The 20,274-nt window shown below is 36.7% G+C and overlaps 1 protein-coding gene across 8 annotated transcripts in view; it reads right to left on the reverse strand.

Annotated features, from left to right (window-relative positions):
* Nucleotides 1-376: 376 nt before the first annotated feature.
* Nucleotides 377-20,274, reverse strand: part of LOC106884256 (rho GTPase-activating protein 18) — a 126,406-nt gene continuing 106,508 nt past the window's right edge. For 5 of the 8 annotated variants that reach the window (XM_052967604.2, XM_089351737.1, XM_014935535.3 and 2 more), the window contains 13 exons: nucleotides 19,927-19,953; nucleotides 15,749-15,911; nucleotides 15,021-15,137; nucleotides 12,048-12,139; nucleotides 10,840-10,917; nucleotides 9,321-9,480; nucleotides 7,948-8,030; nucleotides 7,152-7,358; nucleotides 4,878-4,943; nucleotides 4,408-4,461; nucleotides 2,978-3,120; nucleotides 1,941-2,053; nucleotides 711-943 (listed from right to left, as the gene is read on the reverse strand). In XM_052967604.2, coding sequence (XP_052823564.1) covers nucleotides 858-943; nucleotides 1,941-2,053; nucleotides 2,978-3,120; nucleotides 4,408-4,461; nucleotides 4,878-4,943; nucleotides 7,152-7,358; nucleotides 7,948-8,030; nucleotides 9,321-9,480; nucleotides 10,840-10,917; nucleotides 12,048-12,139; nucleotides 15,021-15,137; nucleotides 15,749-15,911; nucleotides 19,927-19,953 — 1,389 coding nt within the window. In that variant the 3' untranslated portion in view covers nucleotides 711-857. Of the gene's footprint in view, nucleotides 944-1,940; nucleotides 2,054-2,977; nucleotides 3,121-4,407; nucleotides 4,462-4,877; nucleotides 4,944-7,151; nucleotides 7,359-7,947; nucleotides 8,031-9,320; nucleotides 9,481-10,839; nucleotides 10,918-12,047; nucleotides 12,140-15,020; nucleotides 15,138-15,748; nucleotides 15,912-19,926; nucleotides 19,954-20,274 lie in introns of all 8 variants that reach the window. The other 3 variants (XM_089351738.1, XM_089351739.1, XM_014935537.3) reach the window with 2 other exon arrangements.

Here is a 20,274-nt window from a genome sequence, read left to right on the forward strand (position 1 = left end):
TTTTTATTATTCAGTCATGTGACTTCCATTTTTTATTTACTAGAATTCATTTCTTTTATTTAGTTAATTAAAATATTATTTGCATTAGAGTTTTTATGGGCTACAGAAAAAAAAAAGAAAATATGTGATATGAGGAAATGTATTTTTGCTAGCATGCTTTCATTTAATTGAAATATTTTGAGTTGAAAATTTAAGTTGTCAAATTTATGGTCTATGTACATAGAAACTTCATTGCCATGCTACATACAATACCAGTAAATATCATACATACATATGCATATATATATAATATATATACATACACACATATACATATATACACACAACCACACACATACCCTCCACACATATATACATATTTACAAATGCTCATATATATATATATATATATATATATTTATGTGTACATACATGTATATATGTGATGTGGGTGTATACTGTCTTTTATATGTGTATGTAGATATACATATATATAAATACATGTTTTCATATGTATGTGTACAAACACAAAAGAGTAATACATATATATATATGTGTGTGTATATATATATATTGACATCTATGTCATGGTGTGTGTGTGTGTGTTTGTGTGTATCTATGTATATCTGTCCATTCACCCGTCACTCTCTTTCTGAGAGAGAGTGTATGAATTATACACACATGCACAGAAACACACTTATGCATACAGACATCCGTATATGCAGGCATGCACACACAAAACGTATTCAGACACTTGTACACTTGTTATATATCGACTTAAACAGTGGCCCATACAAAATAATTTAGTTAAACACAAAATTCGGAATTTGGTGTTTTTATGGAAATTGGTCATTTGCAGTTGGGAATTTGCTGCCAATTCATCTTTTTTTTATCACCCATTCGGCACCAGGGTTTATTCGGTGTATTGCTGTTACTAAGGCATTAGATTTAAGGCATCGCTCTCCTGCAATAGGAAATTAAAAAAATAAAGAAAAGGGGAAAAGTTAGAATAAATGAGAGGTTTTAAGAGTTCTTGTAAAAAAAGTAGATGTCAGAAATTGTGAACACAAACAACTAACACCATGTTTATCACATGAACAACATTTAACACTTGAGGAGAAGAAAGCAAGTGTAGTGGGGCAGGGTTTAATGATTTGTATGCAGTTATGTCACTTCATAATGGGAGGTGATAGGCTGTTGGCCTTCATTCTTCCAAAATGGTAAGTATCATTAATGTGCTAAGATAAATTCCCAATCGGCAGAAACACAGCCCTCTGGGTGGTTTTTCTGCTAGTGCATGTCATCTTCCGTTGCATGAAAATGCTGCGATGGCCATATTTGCCAAATATATATAATAAAAAATTTCTAATTTTGATATGCTAAATAGAAATAGTGTAAAAACTTTCATAGATGTTCTTAAAATATATTAGAGTGTGCTGGGAAAAGATGAACGCTATTAAATGAAATAACAGGGCATGGGGATACAAATGAAGTTTGTGAGAGAGACAAGAGAGAAAGATTGAAGAGAAAAGGACACTGGGAAAAATATGAAGAGTGAAAAATAAAAAAAAAAAGCTATAAAGATAGAGAAATAGAAAGACTAATTAGAATAGAGGTGGTAAGCAAAGAAGGGACAGAGAGAGGAAGAGTGAGCGAGAGAGAGAGAGGCAGCGTTGCAAAGAAATAGTAAAAAAAAAGGATACTAATGTAAGATATAAAAATAAAACATGTTACACTGAATAGAAATTAGTTTTCTCATTAGTGTACAGTTGAAAGCTCCAATAATAATTAATTGGAAACAATGTGAATAAATAAGGATTACATTTTACAGAGTAATGTGAATGCTAAAAGAAGGGGATAGGGGTGGACACATTTGTCCAGGCCCTTAATCCCAAAACAATCAACAAAGTTTCACTTTTACACTTCTAAAAACAAATTTAATCAAAGCTCTTCATACTCACCAATGTTACCGCCAACTTCATAAAGGTAAAGTTGAGGTAGCTGCTGTTGCTGATGGTGATAATGATGATGATGACTGTGGTGAGGCTGGTTTTGCCATTTTTGGTAAGAATCACTAGAAAGAAGAAAATTATAGAAATAAATTTTACTGTCATCAGGGGTGTATGGAGGGTGCAGGTGGGGAGTTTAGGCATTTGATGGGACATAAGACCTTGCAGGTCGAGTAGCCCCTCCCGCTCAAAAGATCCCTGAATAAGGGTTGTTTAAGGATGTTGAGCAAAACACCCATGTTTCCAAAGTTGAATCGTTTAAACCCCAAAGAATTCCTCTCAACACATGGCTATGATGCTCCCCCACTACTTCTGCTCATGATCAGATATGCCCATATCATCAGCCACTAAGGGACATGCTCAACTGGTTAAGGTCAAACAACTGACAAGCAAATCTGTGGTATTAAGCAGAATATTTGTTGTAGCCTATTTTTTATACCAAGACAAAACAATGTACATGATAACACTTCCAATCAATTAAGATCAGAAGCCATGAAAGCCACTGCTTGGTACTGCATCAGGGCTTATTATTATTATTATTATTATTATTATTATTTCATTCAGCCCTAGGACCTATAAGGCCAGTTACTTAGTTTCTATGGCATTTAATTGACTGAGAGCATCACATTTCCCCTGAACAGGTTGCTGGTTCTTTGCAAGGTCCAAGGCCAGCAACTTTTGAGGGGAGGGGCTAGATCAATTACAGCAATCCCAGTACTTGACTGATATTTCATTTTATTAACCCCAAAGGGATTAAAGGCAAATCTTACCTTGGCAGGATTTGAACACAGAATGTAAGGAGCCAAAAGAAATGCTACTAATTGCCCATTGCCTGCCATCCATGGTCATCCTGGTTTTTTACATAGGCACAATACACCCATTGCTACATTACCCAATGTCCAAGGACCTTGTTTTTGGTGATGGAACTGCTAATAACAGCACAAACAATAAATAAATCCAAATAAATCGTTCTGTGCTGGTTGTCTTACCTTTTGTTCTCATTAAAATGATGTTCCATTTTCTGCACATGGAATAGAATATCTTCCACAGTCAAAGCATCAAAGAGTTGTATTCTTGTTGATTTTGATAAATGAGGCACTTGAATGTCAATCATATCTAATTGGTCAGGTGACTAAAAAGGAAAACAAACAAACAATGAATAACTAATTAGGCTGTAATTTTAATTTTAATTTCTATACCCTAATGTGCAGGCATGGTTGTATGGTTGCTTAGCAACCATGCGGTTTTGAGCTTACTCCCACTGCGCAGCATCTTGGGCTGGTGTCTTCTACTCAGGCCCAAGCTGGCCAATGCCGCATGAGTGAATTTGGGAGATGGAAACTGTGTGGAAGCTCATCACATATATATTTATACAACTATGTGTCACGTATGTTAAGTCACATTTGTGTGTGTATCACATGTATGTACAATGTGCATGTCTTTGTTTGCTTGCCCCCCGCCCTGCTTGAAAACTGGTGTTGGTTCGTTTATGTTTCTATAACTTAGTGGTTGAGCAAAGGAGACTGATAGAAGACCAGACTTAAAAAATAACTAAGGGGTCGATTTGTGCAGCTAAACACTTGAACACTTCAAGCTGGAATCCCAGCATCGCCGCAGTCCAATGACTGCAACAAGTAACAGATAGAAGTGGTCGTAAATAGCTTTCATTATCATCATTTTTTACGTCTACTTTTCCATGCTGGCATGAGTTAGATGGCTCCTTTCCAATACTGCAGCTCCCCATTTCTTGCATTCCTTTATCTCAAACTTTTTCAGGTCCAACATCTTGAGATCAGATTTCATCATTTCTGCTAATGTCTTCTTTGGTCTTTCTCTTCCACAGTTTACTTCCTCTTGGATCTCCTGGAACTCCTTTACACGTCTGTTATTAGCCATTTAAGAGGAATCTGGCTGCTGCTTCATGTAGCTCAAAGATCTATGTAGAGGCTCCTACATGTGTTTGGTGGCAAGCTTCTGGTGAAGCATGTCTGCTACTCTTAATTCAATCTTTGCTTGGAGTTATTTCCATTACATCACACATTCTTCAGAAAAAAAAAAAATTGAAAAAGGCCTAACAACTCTCATTCTTAAGACTTTTAGGGGTCAACAGGGCTAATCCTTTATTAATAGATAAGCTGGGTCACAAAAGATCAAGGCATTGATTGTTTATTGATGTAGGCTTTTGCATAAATAAATATGTGTATATACACAAACTGAAGCAGACACATCATTTCACATAAACACACTATGCCACAATCACATACGCACACACATACATACACAAACCACAGTGCACACACCACATACAATACACACGTATGCACTCTTTGCACAAGACACATACAACACAAACATACATTGCACCAAACCACATTTACAAACAAACATGTAAATATAAGCTTCTTTTTTTAATACTTACCTCAAACAAATGAGTTTTTTTCACTGGTTCTTTCTTGCCAGGAATTTTTAATTTCTGCAATAAATAAAATAGCCATCTCTGTATCATACCTAATGTATATACAATAAACTGATAGGCCAGTTACAGCAGTATTTGTCCTGAGATAACATCTCTGTTAAAAATACACATACAGAGAGAGATGAAAATTCATTTCAGCAATGGCCAGCCAAAAGTGACCGGATGCATTTCAGCCTCCTACTCTCCATTTCAATGGTGAATATTCAGAGCCAGTCAAGTGCTTGCATGAACATGTATCATTGTCTCTTATATGTACAAAAGGTGAACAAAACATTGATAATAATAATAATGATGACAATGACCCACAGCAAAAACGAGAGGTAACACTGAACTGGGCCACATATAATGTAATAAAATGTAGAAAAAACCCCCCCAAAAAACAAGAAAAGAAAAAAAAAATGGCAGATAGATACCCAAGATTTTCTGGTTATTTCCAATTCATAGCGGCGTCTCAATTGCTGGATCATTGATGGAGGGATCTAAGAGGAACAAAGAGAAATATTTAGTTTAGTATTCAGAAATGAAGATCAGGGATTTATTCCCAACTACAGTAAATGGTTTCAAATTTTGGCATAAAAAAGCAGCAATTTTTTATGGGGAGGAGGAAGTCAATTACATCAACGCCAGTACACAACTGGTACTTATTTTATCGGCCCTGAAAAGGATGACAAGCAAAGCATTTTGTCAACGTGTTAACAATTCTGCTGGCTGGCCACCTTATTTCCAACTATAATAATAATAATAATAATAATAATAATAATCCTTTCTATTATAGCCACAAGGCCTGAAATCTGAGGGAGGGGGATAGTTGATTACATTGACCCCAGGAATCAAGTGGTACTTAATTTATCGACCCTGAAAGGATAAAAGGTAAAATCGACCTTGGCAGAATTTGAACTCAGAATGTAGCAATGGGCGAAATACCGCTAAGTGTTTCATCCAGCATGTTAACAATTCTGCCAAGTCACCACCTTATTCATCATCATCATCATCGTTTAACATCCGCTTTCCATGCTAGCATGGGTTGGACGATTTGACTGAGGACTGGTGAAACCAGATGGCAACACCAGGCTCCAGTCTGATTTGGCAGAGTTTCTACAGCTGGATGCCCTTCCTAACAACAACAATAATAATCCTTTCTACTAGAAGCACAAGGCCCCAAATTTGGGGAAGAGATTAAGTTGATTACATCGATCCCAGTGTGTAACTGGTACTTAATTTATCAACCCTGAAAAGATGAAAGGCAAAGTAGATCTCAGCGGAATTTGAACTCAGAATGTAATGGTAGATGAAATACCACTAGGCATTTCACACGGAATGCTGACGATACTGCCAGCTCACTGCCTTAATAATAATAATAACAATAATAACAATAACAATAATAATAATTTCTTTCTAATTATAGCACAAGGCCAGTAATTCTGTGGCTCCCCAGACTTGCCTGGTTCTTATTTTATCAATCCTGATAAGATGAAAAGCAAAGTTGATCTTGATGGAACTTGGATGCAGAATGTAAGAAGTTGGAAAAATACCACAAATGAATTTTGTCTGATGTTTTAACAATTCCTGCAGCTCATTTAGTGTACAAACTGACCATATCCAGCCCAAATATTTTACCTGTCTTATGTTCAGTCTGATCAGGTCCAGCCTCTCTTACCGCCCCTACAATGTCATTCTACATATAAACAGTCACATCAACAAAATCTTGAAACTATAATCCATGATTAATACAAAACAATGTGAATAAACGAGGATTACATTGGACAAAATAATCTGAATGCTAAAGGGTTAAATACATTAAATGATTATAAAAAAAAATGTCACAGAAAGTAGAGTGACAATAATGGCATCTGGATATTAAAGTTTTGAGTTGTAGTCACTTTAAGGAACAATTCTGACTTTTATCCCAGCAGAATTTAACCCTTTTGTCATCAGATTTCTGTTGAGATACATTGCTTTTGTTTCAATTAATTTTGAAAATAATGAAGAACTTATGAAAATAACAGTCGTTAACAGTGTTTGGAAAACAAATTGACCTGAAATTTTGATAGGTTTTAATTAAGATCACTTTAAAACAGGTTCTGTCTCAGGCAGGTTGGTATTGAAAGGGTTTAGAGTTTGAGAGAGAGCAAGAGAGAGAGCGAGAGCGAGAGAGAGAGCGAGAGCGAGAGAGAGAGCGAGAGCGAGAGAGAGAGCGAGAGCGAGAGAGAGAGTGTGTGTGTGTGTGTGTGTGTGTGTCAATATGAGAATAAACAAAGTGGTTACAGTTATGTAATTTAAATTCTGAATTGTCTCACGGAGTCTAAAATGTCTGCAGCAATACAGCATTTTGGCTTCTTTCGACCTCTTTCACAAAATAGCTACTTTGCTTCAGAAGACATCTAAATCTCTGCCTAGGAAGACCTATGCAAGTCATTTTCCCATTCTAAAACCATTTGGTGCCAACTTGTCTGAGACTATCTCTGGTTCTATGATCCAAAAAGTTTCAGAATTAAATTAAAACTTTGATAATTTTGTAGTCTTGGAGTGCTAGGCATCAGGAAGGGCATCCAGCTGTAGAAATCAAGCTAAACCATCATCATCATCATCAGGTGGACGTTAAGCAATGATGATGATTATATATATATATATATATATATATATATATAATAGCCACAATTAGAATTGGTAAAAAGTCAACAACTTACTGTCCATAAAATATCAATATAATTGACCATCAATTTGATAATGTAGGCAGGCACAGCTATAGAAATTTCCCAGTCTTTGAAATTCTTTAATTTTTTTGATGATGAAGAGAGGAAGAGATTTGGTGCCATAATCATTGCAACATTTGACAAAGTCATTTTGTTTTCATTTTGGTAATAGATGACTTTCTTCAGGAATCTTAATAAAATCTACAATGGAAGAAAATTATTTCATTAATCACATTATTTTAACATTCATCAATTTAGGGATAAAAACTAAAAAAAAAAAAAGGGCCATTTGCTTTGACCACCAGTGTGCAGGATCAAAGCCGAAGACTTCTTGTAGCATCCTTCATCTGTCCCCATTGCCTGCTTTCCTATCACAACTGGACTTTTGAATAAAATGTGATGATGTTTGATGCTAGTGTTTGCTAAACAACCTGTACAATGAAAATTATTATTATATTGTGCATGGTTTGTAATATAGTCACATTAGATGCAGGGCAATTCTTTTTTTTATATACATTTGAAAACAGAAAAAGCATGTCTTATATGCTAGCAAATGTGGCGTTTATTTATTGATTTCTGTCCATCAATAAATGCTGATTTCTACTTATTAACCTTATCTTAAACAGATCCATATGAATCACACTGTATATATCATCTGTTAGGAATATATTATTGCTGTAAACAGCAGTAGTGGGAGCACTGTGAAATTAACAAGTGTACAATACAGTTCAACTTCATCTCAAGAACAAACAAAATGTAAGAAAAACCAGAATCCCTATAGAATACTGACCATAAGTGAGTTTCTGTGAGCATCAGGTAAAACCATGAGCAGGAGATTCAATGCTTTCAGTTGATCCCGAAGGTTAGGGATGACTAAAAAAAAATATAAAAGAGAAAATTAGAAAACAGTTTGAGACAAGAGCCACAAATAAATATCAACAGAGAATAATTCAGAGTTTGACAAAGGCAGACAATGAATGAATGAATGAGAGAGAGACAAATCAGAATAGACAAAGTCAACGTGTGTGTGTGCGTGTTTGTGTGTATATTGTAAGGCGATTGGAAAGATTATTTGTTTGACTAAAATAAACCAGGAGTCAACTAATTAAGGCATGGCAATGTTTAACCCTTTTGTTACCAACCTGGCTGAAACCGGCTTTGGCTCTGAGTATAAATGTCTTGCTTTCATAAGTTTTGAATTAAATTCTTCCACCAAACCTTAGTCACAATTTATGTTCCTAACACCAGCTTAATGATAACCAAGTTATTTTACTAAATTCTTTGTTGTATTTAAAATGAATTGAAAGAAACCTGACAGAGCATCTCAACAGAAATACAGTAACGAAAGGGTTAAACAAGTGGTAAACCTGCAAAATCATTAATATGTCAAACAAAATGCTCAGCAGGTTTTTATATTCTGAAATCCATTGCGGTCAACTTTACTTTTCATCCGTTTGGAGGTCAATAAAGTGAAGTACCAGTCAAGTACTGGAGGTCAATCTAGTCAACTTGACCTCTACCGTCAAAATTGCTGGCCTTGAGCACTGAATGGATCAGCGTCCCATTCAGAAAGTTGTGATTTCAGGAACCAGCTTTAGAAGTTCAAGGGCTCAAGAAAAAAAAAAAGTTTAAATGGTAGAAAATGACATCGAGATCTTAGTTTATTGAGGAATTGCTGCAGTAAGAAGCAAAACAGGAGCTGGGATTCCTTCCGTCCTCTCCTGCAACCTGTCTCATCATCATCATTGCTCTAACATTCACTTTTCCACGTTTGTATGGTTCAGACAAAGAATTGGTTGAGGTAGGTTTTAGCAAGGGCCAGACATGTTTTAGTGGAAAGTTTGAAACAAATAACACCACTTGTATCATGGTGATACTTGCTTACAACTAATGTATCCAGTCAAAACAAGGAAACACAAATACACACACACACACACACACACACACACACACAAGGACGGCCTCCTTTCAGTCTCTGTCAACTAAATCCACTCACAATATCCTGTATAAAAATTGGTCTAGCATCTAACCTAAAGAAATCAATATTTTTCAACATTTTTTTAGTGTTATTAAAGTGTATTGAACTATTTTATTAACACACACACACACACACACACACGTGTGCATGTGAACAGAAAGGGAGGTAATCATTAGCGGTCTTACATTGTACATTAACAAAAGATTCCCGGTATTTGTTTGTGAGGAGAGGATCTGGTAAATCTCGAAGAAACTGTTTCAGGAGAGCAGAAGCATCATTTGGTAACATATTCCTCCAGTCAAATCTGCCTTGATAGAACTGTTCTTCCAAGTCATTCCGAAGAATCTGGAGAGAAGAAATATGTCAAGTGAAAAAAACAAAAAGAACCCTTTTGATATTCACATAACACTCTGACAAATGCAATCCTTATTTATTCAAACTGTTTTCAATTAATCAAGGTTTATGCTGTAGATTTGAGATTTCCATGATGTGATTGTCTTTGGAATGGCATTGTAGGGGAAGTGTGAGAGGTTGGATCTGGCCAGTTTGAACATAAAAACAGGTAGACTACATGGGTCAAACATAGTCAACATCATCATCAACATCCACTTTTCGATACTTGCATAGGGAATACAACCCTCACATGATGTCTAGAAGATGGAATACACAAACAAACAAACAAATATATATATATTTATATATATATATATATATATATATATATATATATATATATATATATATATATATATCCCAGTGGCATGTAAAAAGCACCATTCAAGCGTGGCTGATGCCAGTGCTGCTTGACTGGCCCCCATGATGGTAGCATGTAAAAATCACCATTTGAGCATAATTGATGCCAGTGCCACCTGAATGGCTCCTGTGCAGGTGGCACATAAAGAGCACCCATTACATTCTTGGAGTGGTTGGTGTTAGGAAGGGCATCCAGCTGTAGAAACACTGCCAGATCAGATTGGAGCCCAATGCAGCCTCCTGGCTTCCCAGACCCCAGTCGAACCATCCAACTCATGCCAGCATGGAAAGTGGAAATTAAACGATGATGATGATCCCCAGGCTGACCAAGGCCTTGTGAGTAGATTTGGTAGAAAGAAACTGAAAGAAGTTCATCATCATCATTTAACGTCTGTTCTCCATGCTAGTATGGGTTGGATGGTTTGATAGGAGCTAGCCAGTTCGAGAGTCACTGGGGATCCATTTGTCCATTTTGGTATGGTTTCTGGATAGCCTTCTTAACGCCAACCACTTCAAAGAGCGTACAGTGTGTGTGTACGTCTTTGTGGTTGGCCCCCACCCAGTGTCGGCTTGTCCACAATCCCCATAACTTAAAAATAATCCCTAGTGTAGATTTCCTTCACTAAAACCCTTCAAGGCTCAACCTCAGAAATGACTGAAACAAGTAAAAGATAAAAGACAGACTTCCACACCATCTCCCTTTGCCAAATTCACTCATGAGGTATTGGTCAGCCTGGAGCTATGATAGAAGACATTTGCCCAAGGTACTATGAAGTGGGACTGAACCCAAGACAACATGGTTGAAGAGCATGCTTCTTAACCATACAGCCATGCCGATATCTATGCAGTTTGTTATTCCAAACTGATACAATCACTGTACATTATTCTGAAATATTAAGAATGAAACAAAACTTAAAAGACGATACACATCATTTTAGAAATATAATTTACCTTAATTCTGCTGGTAGCTCCTGGTATTCTAAGGATTCCTTCAACATGGACACCATAGATTGTTAGAAAATCTATCAACTAAAAGCAGAAAAAAAAAAATCACTCAAAATTATGCAAAGCAGAACAAGAATAGGGAATACAACAGAAAAGAAAATGGTTTCCTTTTTTGCTGCTTTACATCTAGATTCTTGTGACTGCATGAGTTGGAACACTTCCATTGAGGTTGCTTTTACAGCTTGAGATGTGTGAATGTGTGAGAGAGAGAGATGGATGGATGTATATGAAATTGAATAAATTGGAGTCAAGATATAAATGCCCAAATTTAAACTTGGAAATATATAGTACTACTTCTGATAGAACTGGGTAATTCTGAAAGTGGATGAGCTTTACACTGTACTCTACCATGATTTTAATGGAATAAAACATAAACTATATATATATATATATATATATATATATATATATACATATGCATATATATATAATATATAAATATATGCATATATACATACATATATGTACATACCTACGTATATATGTATATATACATGCATATATGGGTACAGGACATCGAAAAACGTGAACAAAATGAAAAATGAAAACATAAAAAAACAAAAACTTAGAAAACGAACTTTTTTTGAACAACGAAAGAAAAGAAACAAACAGAGAAACAAGACAGGCAACATAAAGAACATTCCCTTCATCAGTTGTCCCCTGTTTTATCTACTCCGTGTTTCGAAGGTAGGGACAAGACGCATCTTTGTTAAAACAGTCTTTCCCACAAAGCAAATTAGATAAAATTTGGGATTTTTTGTGGAGGGTTAAAGTGATAACAAAAACAGGACAGTAAGAAAAAAAAACAATAAAAACAAATGGTGAGGACTGTTAAGCCATAACGATGAGAAGTGCTGAACGTTGAAAAAACGAGCTTTGAGAAGAGACAGGCAAAAGCACGTCTTGTCTTTAGGAAGGAAGTGGAAGAAAGAAAGATAGATAGCTGTTGGTCACATGTGAGCAATGAGAGAGTCAAGGAGGAAGAGTGAGAGAGAGAGACAGAAATAAGAATCCCAGTAATAGACTAGTATTTTGTTTGACAACTGCCAAAAGGATGAAAGGCAAAGGTGACATGAATGGAATTTGAATCTTGTATGCATAAAGGCATTCTGTCAGTCACTTGTGCCAATTTCCTACTGTATTTTGGAACTTACCTGCTGGAAGAATAGAGGCACTGTTAAGTGTGGATATCGCTTCTGGTCATTTTCCAACTGTGTTTGCAAAGCAACACCAAACACTCCATGATCTGTGGAAAAAGAAATTAAGAACTTCATACAAATCCTTCATCCTGATAACTACTGGACTGGGGGAACTTGTCATTTTCTATGCTTTCATGGGTCCGATGGAATATGCTGAGGTGGATTTTCTGCAACCAGATACCCTTCCTCACCAGTTTCCAAGGATCTTAACCATACATAATCTCCATGCAGATATAATTTTTTTTTTTTTTTTTAATACCAAAATCTCAATTAAATCTAGCAGTGTTGTTCTTGAGCAGTTTATGATTTGGTGACATTTTGGGGAGTTGCAATGATCGTGCTTGTTCCTGTAAAAGACACGCATTTCAGCAGAAGAATGGTGGCTGTAAATTGGTTAAAATTATATCTGATGGTGCAGGCATGGTTTCTACACCTGGATACTCTTCCTAATGCCAACCATTATGCAGAGCTTTCTACGTGGCACCACCACCTGTGCATTTTATGTGACATCATCACCTGTGGTTTTTGCATGGTACCAACACTGACAAGATCACCAAGTACCTTGCATGACAAAACCCTTCAACTGGGAGGTGGGGGAGTAATATTGATAGGGGGGGGGTATGGATTTGTGCCAGTTGAGAGATTTAAGGCATGGAGGAGACAGATATAGGTGTCATGCAGTAGAGTAGATACATGGACACTCCAGCTGGAAAATAAGGGTGATGTGGATAGTAAGATAAAGGGAGCGATGGGGAGAGGGATGACGGCAGGGATGTGTTGGGATATGCCCTTGAGGGACATTGGAGGTGGTGAGGTGATATAGAGGGTTGGGCTGAGTGGGTGGGCAGAATGAGGTGACTGTAGCAAATGATGGAGAGAAACATGAGTGACTTAGGGGGGTGCAGTAAATATGCAAGGACATTGAGGCTGAGAGGAGTCAAGAGAGGAGTTGGTGATGGAGAGCAGCGAAGGGAAGGGAGAGAAGGGGCAGAAAAGAGGTGATTGATAGAAGAAGGTAACGGGGGATGGAGAGTAAAGGTAACAAAGAAAGCGAGTGGGGTGTAGTTTGGGTATATTCTACTTTCAGGTGATAGAGGAAGTGATGGGTGTTAGGGGATGAAATGTGGATGGGGATGAAGGTTGATGGAGCAGGGACCCTCATGGACAAGCTTTAGAAAGGTGGTTTTAAGATATCAATTCTGATGTGGTAGGCAATACACACACATACACACACACTGGGCAAACATTTTTGCTGTTTCACTCTTTTTCTTCACTCTTACCTCACCACTCCCAATAAATAATTTCATATCAGTTGAACACATTGTCATTTGGACAAATACCTGAACATGTTAAAGCGGGACTAAAATATTTGGGGGCAAGGAAATAGGTTAGCAGTCTTGCATTCCAAGGCATTATGCAAAATTCGATGATCAATAATATTCTCCATTCTGCAATGCAAAATGGAATAAGGAACAATATGGATTAGGGTCAGTAATGTTTTGGCAATGTCAGAAATTTCTTTAATTAAGCAAGACAATTATTGAATGTTGACACACAAGATGCATCTTTTAACCCTCCAGCAATAATAAATGTAAAAGTTCATGCTTTTTCCATCATAAGTTCCCTTGGAAGGCTTTACAAACCCAACACATTTTTTATTCTGGCATATATAATGTGGCTATCGAAATCTGACCTTTTTTAGGGTCATCAACAAAATGGAAAATTTAAACATGTGGTGCACCCTGATGGCAATTATTGCAAGGGAGATAATCACTTCTGATAAACCATGACAAGATTAGAAGTTTGAATTTTAAATAGAATAGCAACACAGACGATACGCAGAGTATACTTATTAAATATATTTTTAAAATCTTTTACTGGCTTCAATTATCAAACTGCGGCCATGTTGGGTTGTATCATCTCTCCTTGAATCTAAAAATAATTGTGAAACCTTGAATTTTCTTCTGCACATATAGTGCCAAAGAGCTCAAGTTCAGCATGAAATTTGGAAATCAGAGTATATAAACTGCTGAGCTACACTTTGGTTCGTTTTCAATGTCCAAGATGTAGATATACCATAGAATAAGATTAAATGTATTTCTAACCATTCCTTGGGCAATACAGGATTATGCTGGCTTTGTTAGTTTTTCAATATGATGCTATGGGGGATTAATTGTGATAGCCAAAGTTATTGCAACAGCAAATTCAGTCTCAACTCAAAGATGACAAATAAAATAGAATGAACAGCAAAAACAAATTTATCCAAATTGCTTCTGTGAAGAGAAATTTGTCACCAAAATTAACACCCAAAACATAACATTTTGTTTCTGCAAAGTACTTTTTTAAAGTCAACTTGAAACACATAAAAGCGATACGTCGTTGTTTTAAAACAAGAGGCAGGAAATAAGTTTTCTTTACATTCCCTTTTAAATGCTTCTTTTATAAATTAATGGCATGAAGAGCATGGCTGAGACAAATAGGTATTTTGTTAAGTAATATTATGGATAAACTTCATATAAATATTAAGAAGTCTAAGATTATTTTCTGAACGCTGTATTGTTAGGGAGTAAAGCAAAGTTGTGAGGCATGAGAAGAAAAAATATGATGGATTAGAAGACATGGCCATAGCAAATTTTTTCTTTCTGTTTTTTGTGGGAAGACTAAAGCAAAAAAAAAAAAAAAAAAGACCAACAACAGCCCAAGACTGTTGTGAGACTAAACAACTAAAATGTAATTTTTAAAAATGTAATTTTTAAAAATGCACAGAAGCCAAATAAATTTAAAAAAAGAAGGGGGTTATTATTTAATATTTTTTTAAAGGGTAGTTGTGGGGTATCAGTGTATTTTGTGTCAACTAAAAAAAAACATTCAAGACTGCAGGTATCCATGCAACTGGTTGTTTCTGCAGACAAACATGCTTCACACTACCTGGTATTTCTGGACAAGGTGACAGCATTGTTGCTGGGTGTACAGCAATGAGGTCAATTGTACGCTTTTCCCCACTTTGCGTGATGGGTTTTTTATGATGGGTCTGTTTATTTCCAGCTGGAAGTAAGGGATTTTTTTTTCTTTTAAGACATTACAAACTAAATCTGATTTTTATCTTGTAACAAATTCATTCATTGCCCTTCGAAATTTCCTAATTCATACAACAATCGTAGGATAATAATAATAATAATAGTGGGGCCTTTTACATGTCCTTCGTATTAAAATCCACACTTGGAAAAAATTAATAATTGAGATGATTTATCTAACTATAAGAATGTGTGTATGTGTGTGTGTGTATGTGTATTCTTTTATTTGTTTCAGTCGTTTGACTGTGGCCATGTTGGAGCACACCTTTAGTCAAGTAAATTGACCCCAGGACTTATTCTTTGTAAGCCTAGTACTTATTCTGTCAGTTTCTTTTGCCAAACCACTAAGTTATGGGGGACATAAACACACCTGCATCGGTTGTCAAATGATGGAGGGGGGACAGACACAGACACACACACACACGCATATGCATACAAATATTTATTGAGGAGTAAAATTTTGGTGATTTATTTAAAAATGGTATCAATTAACCATTGATATTCATCAGTATAACAACAGTTATGAAATAAAATATTAAAATCAAAGAAAAAAAAAACAGATGAAAAAAAGCTTGCAGTTACCTCGTGTTGTTTTTTTCCCTTTTCTCTGACAATCCTGGATGCCATAATGTTCAAACAACATGGACAATTCGATGACAGCTAGACATTGCAATCTTGAAAGATCACCAGAGCTGAGGTCACTCAGAGTGGTATGACCTTCATCACGATTCTCTAGTATAAAGTTCTGATACAACAAAGAGAGAGAGGGGGGAGGAATAAAAATTAAAAATAATAATTAAAAAAACAATTAAAATGCAACAAAACATAATTATGACAATGATTTATAGATTTTTAATTCATTCTTGGAAGATTCAAATGTGAATATATCTGTCACTGTTGAATCTTGTCAACTTCTCCTTTATGACAAATTTGTGTTCGTAACACTCTTGATTTACTAGCATAAGGGGACTTTGGGACACCTGGTGTTTTGACATTGTTGTGTCTCCTCAGTCTAAACTATTATAGACAAATGAATTTAAAAAGAATTCGTGGCCCTTGTTTATAACTTCAGCAAAAATTCAAATTGTGACGAGGAACTAGTGTATGATTATTTTTGTTGGTGAGATTAACTGGTGACACCAGGGGTTGAATGTATGGGAAGTGGCACACTGGAGCAAGAACTGGTTGTTTATGAGGTTGTAAACAAAAACAGACACAAAGTATTGCTGTCTGGAAGTTTATTCAAGGGACAACTTTACACAATTATTCTGAAATTCTTAATTCTTTAAAAGAAAAAAAATCATTTCTCCTTTTCTTTCGCTAGCTTTGCAACCACATGGCTTCAGGTTCTGCCTCACTGCATGACACTTTTGGTAAGTGTCTTCTATAATAGACATAGGCTGACAAATGCATTGTGTATGAATTTGGTAGATGGAAACTGTGTGGAATCCTATTGTGTGTGTGCATTTCAGTGTGTGTTTGTCATCCCCTGCTATTTGACAACTGGTGTTGGTTTGTTTACATCCCCATACCTTAGTGGTTTAGCAAAAAAGACTGATAGAATAAGCACCAAACTTATAACTAGCATAAATACTGGGGTTGATTTGTTTGACTAAAACCCTTCAAAGTGGTGCCCCAGCATGGCCACAGTCCATGCTGGAGCAAATGTTGGTTTATTTACATCCTTGTAACTTAGCAGTTCAGCAAAAAGGAGAGGGTGAATATAATGAAGAGCATGTGCTGACAGAGGATAAGTATTTAAGCAAATGTTGTGATATCGTTAATTAAAGAGGTTAAAAAAAAATTTAGTAGTTCTGTTTTTTGGATTAACAAAATCTCTGCTTATTGATCAAAGCAAACCTGGGAAATAATACTTTGATGATGAGGTGTAACAGTCTAATAAGGCTGAAACATGTTTGTAAACTGAAACATGTTTGTAAACTGAAACATGTTTGTAAACTATCATCTCATCTGGTTACAAAGAACTAAGCATGAACTAAGTTGCAGTGAAATTAATTCTTTCTTTCAATTACCTCCCTTGTTATTTGAGTGTTACTAACACCTGCTGCTAGGTTTTTGTTTCTTTTCTCAATCTGAAAGGCAAATTTTAAGCCATTTAGAATTATCTTCATCATACAGTCAGAGTTATTTGCCTTGGTTCTCTTTATATCTATCCATATTTACATGCTGGTGCATATCAAATTTCATTACCCAATCAGGGTAACAGACATCAACCAAGGCTGATGGCTAAAAAAAGGGCAACTTAGTATCATAGAGATAACACACTGACCAGTATCCATCCTCTTTCCTTCCTATCTTTTCTGGTTTCTTCTCTCTCCTTTTTTTTTCTATTTTTCACTTCTTAAGGCTGCGAGCTGGCAAGAACGTTAGCATGCCGGGCGAAATGCTTAGCGATATTTCGTCTGTCTTTATGTTCTGAGTTCAAATTCCGCCGAGGTTGATTTTGCCTTTCATCCTTTTGGGGTCGATAAATTAAGTACCAGTTGCATACTGGGGTCGATCTAATTGACTGGCCCCCTCCTCGTTCGCTATCTTTATTTAGTTTGTGGTACTTGATGTGCTGGACTCTGAAGACAATAGCATTTTTAACAGTTCACTATTTTCAGTCGATCAATAGATCGATTGAATAAACTGAACTATGAACACACCCAAAATGCATACCAGAAACAGCTGTAAGTCTACAATGCACAAATAAATGTATAATGCCCATTATTTATGACTTTTCTTGTATTTACATGTGTATGAGTAATCATTTTATGATGAGTACATATTGTTTAAATAAATAATTTCAAATGAGGGAAAACATAATATATGTGGATGGCCATTTTCATTGTTGGTCAATGGCATTGCAAAGGCAGTAATTCAACCACTTCTGCTGTGCCTGGCATGTTTCTGGAAGCAAGTGCCTAACCCCAACTATATTTACCTCCTCTCCACAATCAAAAGATCAGTCGTTGGATTCACAGAATCCACATGATGGTCAAGTATGGCCACACATATCTGCCACAGGGCCAAAGCAGAGGCACTTCATACTATCACAAATGATGCTGCCTGACTGGCACTCGTGCTGATGGCACATAACAAGCACCATTCGAGCGTGGATTGATGCCAGTGCCACCTGACTGGCAGCCGTGCCAGTGGCTTGTAAAAAGCACCATTCAAGCATGGTTGATGCCAGTGCTGCCTGATTAGCTCCTATGCTGGTGGCACATACACTCCTGGAGTGGTTGGCGTTAGGAAGGGCATCCAGCTGTAGAAACCTTGCCAGAACAGATTGGAGCCTGGTGCAGCCAACTGGTTTCACCAGTCCTCAGTCAAACTGTCCAACTCATGCCAGCATGGAAAGCGGACGTTAAACGATGACGATGGTGTTCCTCAGAGTCTAGGTTCAAATGGTGTCAGTCTTCCATTAATTTGTCATTAGTCATTAGTCAGCTTGTTGGGTGTGACAAAAAAAAAAATAAAAAGGTGTGTTGCAGCTGATGTTTAAGCCTCAGGTCAGTTTCGGACTGAAAAGATCCCTGACCAAAGCTATCCAACCATGACTATTGCTCATGAGTCAGGCTGATAAATGGACATTTTTAACATATTTAGTTTCATGTATATCACCTGTGGATGACTGAGTTGACGGGGGGTGGGGTGGGGGGTGGGGAGTTCAGATCTCTGTCACCAGCACTGCATGGGATCTTGTGCGTGTGTGTGTAAGTGCATGGCTTAGTGGTTAGGGCATTCAGCTTATGGTCACAAGTTCAATTCCCGATGGCACGTTGTGTCCTTGAGTAAGACACTTTATTTCACATTGCTCCAGTTCACTCAGCTGGCAAAAATGGGTAGTAACTGTATTCTGTATTTCAAAGGGCCAGGCTTGTCACATTTGGTGTTATGCTGAATTTCCCTGAAGACTACATTAGGGGTACGCCTGTGTGTGGAGTACTCAGCCACTTGTAGGTTAATTTCACGAGCAAGCTGTTCCTGTTGATTGGATCAACTGGCACTCTGTTGTAACTGACAAGATGCCGCTTAGTTTTACACACACACACACACACAAGATAAATCCTTGCAGAAATCTTTGCATTTAAGATCCTATAAAGTATCAAAGAGTTTGGAGAAATGCTAATTTTATGTGTGTGTGTGTGTGTGTGTGTGTGTGTGTGTCTATACATACATGATGGGCCTCCATACAGTTTCCATCTGCCAATTTCATTCACAAGGTATTGCTCAGCTTGCAGTTCTGGTAGAAGACACCTTCCCAGGGTGCTGTGCAGTGGCACTGAACCAGAGACCATGAGGTTGCAAAACAAACTTCTTAACCACTACAACCATGCCTGTGGCTAAAGGTATCAAATTAACATTCCCATGCTGGGAATTGAACCAAAGCCATCTGGCTGAAAGCCATGAATCCTAACCACAAGACCACACGGGGAAAATGAAAACACATGGTGATGGTGATGTTTTTTGTACATTTAATGGCAAGAATAGAATTCCTTAACCCCTTTGATACCAATCCACTTGAAACTCTTGGTTCTCTTACAAATTTCTTCATTTAAAGCAATCAAAATCAAAGTCTTCCTTTAAAATTTCAGGTTAGCTTATATCTCAAACGCTAGGCTAATAAATTTTTCATCATTTTCCAAACAAATTGAAATAAAGACAGAATATTTCATCAGAAATTTGGTAACAAAAAGGGTTAAAATGTCAGCACACTGAGAAGAAAGATGGACAGACATTGGTGGACTTACGGTTAACTTAACTTCCGAATCAGGATCCTGGAACAGAGAAAATAAAGAAAAGTTTTAGGTGAAAAAAACAACATTTACTAATGGACAGATTCAGAAATCTATAAAGAAAGAGGAAAATAAAATCAAGTTTATGTGAAAGCCATGTTTTTCTCAAAGAGATGATGGGAAAGAGGGGTTTGAAGTTGGAAATCTATGATACGTGGGATATTAGGCATGTGTGAGATATTTTACACACACGCATGCATGCATACACACACACACACACACACACACACACACACACGTGCAGGAATGGTTGTGTGGTTGAGTAGTTCACTTCACAACCACACAGTCTCAGGTTTGATCCCA

Source organism: Octopus bimaculoides, chromosome 4 (assembly GCF_046866305.1).
Source record: "Octopus bimaculoides isolate indiv1 chromosome 4, ASM4686630v1, whole genome shotgun sequence".
Classification (NCBI taxonomy): Eukaryota; Metazoa; Mollusca; class Cephalopoda; order Octopoda; family Octopodidae; genus Octopus; species Octopus bimaculoides.